Source organism: Sinocyclocheilus anshuiensis, unplaced genomic scaffold (assembly GCF_001515605.1).
Source record: "Sinocyclocheilus anshuiensis isolate Anshui unplaced genomic scaffold, SAMN03320099.WGS_v1.1 scaffold2917, whole genome shotgun sequence".
NCBI classification, from domain to species: Eukaryota; Metazoa; Chordata; class Actinopteri; order Cypriniformes; family Cyprinidae; genus Sinocyclocheilus; species Sinocyclocheilus anshuiensis.
In genome coordinates this window covers 274,764-277,708 of record NW_015539844.1, presented here as the reverse complement: position 1 = coordinate 277,708, position 2,945 = coordinate 274,764, and the positions used below count along the sequence as shown (strand labels likewise).

The window sequence follows — 2,945 nt, the reverse complement described above, 5'->3', positions numbered from 1 at the left end:
TTTTTATTATTTTCTGCATTTATTTTTAACTGAATTTTTATTCTTTCATTTTTATGTTTATTTATTTATCTATGCATTTTTTTCTTGTTTGGGTTCTTAATAAAATCAATTAATGTTATTTATAAAGCTTGAAAAAGTAAAGTTACCAATAATCACCATTGACTATTGAAACCATGGAGACAAACCTGCAACATTTTAAATGAACAAGTAAATAAATTATTTTTCCTTAGCAGTATTTAGTAGTTAGCAAATAGGCAAAATTATTACATTTTTATAATCATGAAATAATTAATAGAAAATCATTTTAAAAATGTACATTTCACTTTCAATCTCTCTCATCTCACTCTTTCTCCTTGTGTTTCTCCTTTATCCCGACTCTCTCTCTCTCTGTGTGTGAAGATTAGCTCTTTTTAAGGTTAAACGCTATAAAAAGCGTCTTGAGTTGTCTGTCACTCCGCGCTCTGATTGGCCGGATGCTGCCTGTTGTGATGCACGTTTAACCGTCCAATCGAGTCGCTGGACTGTGACTGAGTGAAGGCCCCCTTCTGCGGACACTTTCCTGGGGCCAGAGACGTGTTGGACTGAAGTCTCTCATTCAGCGCTTAAGTAGACTCTCTTCAGTCCCTTGGTAGTGAACGAACCGCACACGCTACAGTCTGACTCTACACCTTTCATTTTGTTTTTCTTATGAGTATTTGACTGCTGGTCATTTTAATATCAGAGTGTTTGTTTTTGCATCGTGTTTGGCTTCTAAATAAAAGCTATTATTGTTATTTATTAAGTTGCTGTCTGGATATCTTACTGCTTGAAAGTAAAGTTACAAATCATCACCACTAAGCATTGAAAATATGGACCAAACTTGAAAAAAATAAAATGAAATTAATTTAAATTATAACAAACAAACAAAAATTAAATAGTTTAATTTATTTAGTCCTGAATTTATTTTTGTGTTACTCTCTCCCTTTTATTATTTTCTGTTTCTGTATTTATTTTTAACTGAATTTTTATTCTTTCATTTATTTATGCATACATTTTTCTTATTTGTGCTCTTAATAAAATCAATTAATGTTGTTTATAAAGCTTGAAAGTAAAGTTACCAATCATCACCACTGAGCACTGAAACTACAAACAAACCTGCAAAATAAGTAAATAAATAAACAATAGAAAGATGAATGAATGAATATGACTTGATAAAACAAATACAATTATTTTTAAATTAAATTTAGTCTTGCATTTATTTTGTATTACTTTTTCCTTTATTTATTATTTTCTATATTTAAATAATTCTGTATTTTAACTTTATTCTTCCATTTATTTTTAATGGAAATAATGTCCCAAATCATCACCACTGAGCATCGAAACAGATATCATATATTAATTATGATCCCTAATTGTGTGGTTACTTTGTTTTGTTGTTGTTTTTATTATTAATAATTCATTTGTTTATTTTCAGCTGTTTTTATCTGTGTGTGATTCTGTGGGTGGTTCTGATAACACTGTTTCTCCCGCTCGTTTGGAGAAGTTTTCCGTGTCTTATCTCTCTGACCGTTACTCCATAAGTGGATTCCAGGGGCTCGGCCTTTTATGGAGCGGTTAGAGAGTCCAGATATCCCATAATGCACCGGGGCAGCTCTCTATATGACCGCAGAGAGCGCGCTCCTGGCCTCCATCCGTCAGCTCATGGCGTCTCGTTACTCGTCTCGTTACAGCACGAGCTCCATCAGCTCCTTCAGCGCCGCTCCGCTCCGGCCCAGACTGCACAGTCAGTTCGGAGAGGAATCATCCATCAGCTCCATCACTGACGCCTTCAGCCGTTACCATGGTGATACACTGGACGAGTCATCCTGGGCCGAGTCCGCTGGAGGTTGCCAAGGTAACCAAGGATCTTGTATAGGTCACCATGGTTAAAGAGTCTTTGATAAGTTACCATGGTAATCAAGTGTCTTATAGGTCACTAAGGTGATCAAGAACTTTTATGGGTTACCATGGTGATCAAGAATCTTTTATAGGTTACCATGGTGATTTAAAATCTTTTAAAGGCTATCAAGGTGGTCAAGAATCTTTTATGGGTTACCAATGCAATCCAGGTAATTAAGTGTTTTATAGGTTACCAAGGCAATCCAGAAACTTTTATGGGTTTCCAAGGTGATAGAGTCTTTAATAAATTACCAAAGTAATCAAGTGTTTTATAGGTCACCAAGGTGGTGAAGAGTCCTTTGGAGGTTACCATGGAGACCATCACTACAACCAAGCAGGAAAGCAGGTCGACTGGAGCCTTGGCGACGATATACAGGGTAAGTGAGGAGAGTTGATTTCAGTGCACAATGTAAAGTTCACAAAGATCCAAGATTTACTCGTCTTTATTTGTGGATATTTTTGTAGGAAAAAAAGTTACTAAATATCAAGCTGTTAGTATAACGAAACATTTTTATCATCATCAAAACATGAGATGATATTTTCTGAGAACCGTAATGCTTTTTCTGTCATATTTCTGGAGACTCCGTTGATTTGTTTCATTTAAGTATTAAGTTTGTCTTAGATTTTTCTCCAGTTAGAGCTTTAATGAATGTGAATAGCAGCTCAGGTCATTGCATTTGATTTGCAATGTTTCTTGCCAAGTTTGAGATGTGAAACTCTAGAAACTCATTTGACTTTTCTTTCCAATGAGTTTGGAGTGAAGTGAGTGATATATACTGAGACTCTGTTTCACTCTAGACAGCATTAATCAGCACTCCGACTCAAACTAACCACAGAACTGATGCTCTACCTGAGCTACAGCTGACATAAATGTCAAATAAAAGTGATATAGTGCACTATAAGAAAATTTTTTTTATAGAAAACAGAAAAGTGAAGTTTACTGACATTTCCTTTAAGCATAAAACACAATGCAATGCAGTGAATGTGTCATTTAAAATACGGGTAAAACAATACGGAAAATTCCTTTA

At 34.8% G+C, this 2,945-nt stretch overlaps 1 protein-coding gene across 1 annotated transcript in view; it reads left to right on the top strand.

Annotated features, from left to right (window-relative positions):
• The first annotated feature begins 1,638 nt into the window (after positions 1-1,638).
• Positions 1,639-2,945, top strand: part of hspb12 (heat shock protein, alpha-crystallin-related, b12) — a 3,464-nt gene continuing 2,157 nt past the window's right edge. Inside the window, exons 1-2 of the mRNA XM_016480802.1 lie at positions 1,639-1,873; positions 2,193-2,294. Coding sequence (XP_016336288.1) covers positions 1,639-1,873; positions 2,193-2,294 — 337 coding nt within the window. The remainder of the gene's footprint in view (positions 1,874-2,192; positions 2,295-2,945) is intronic.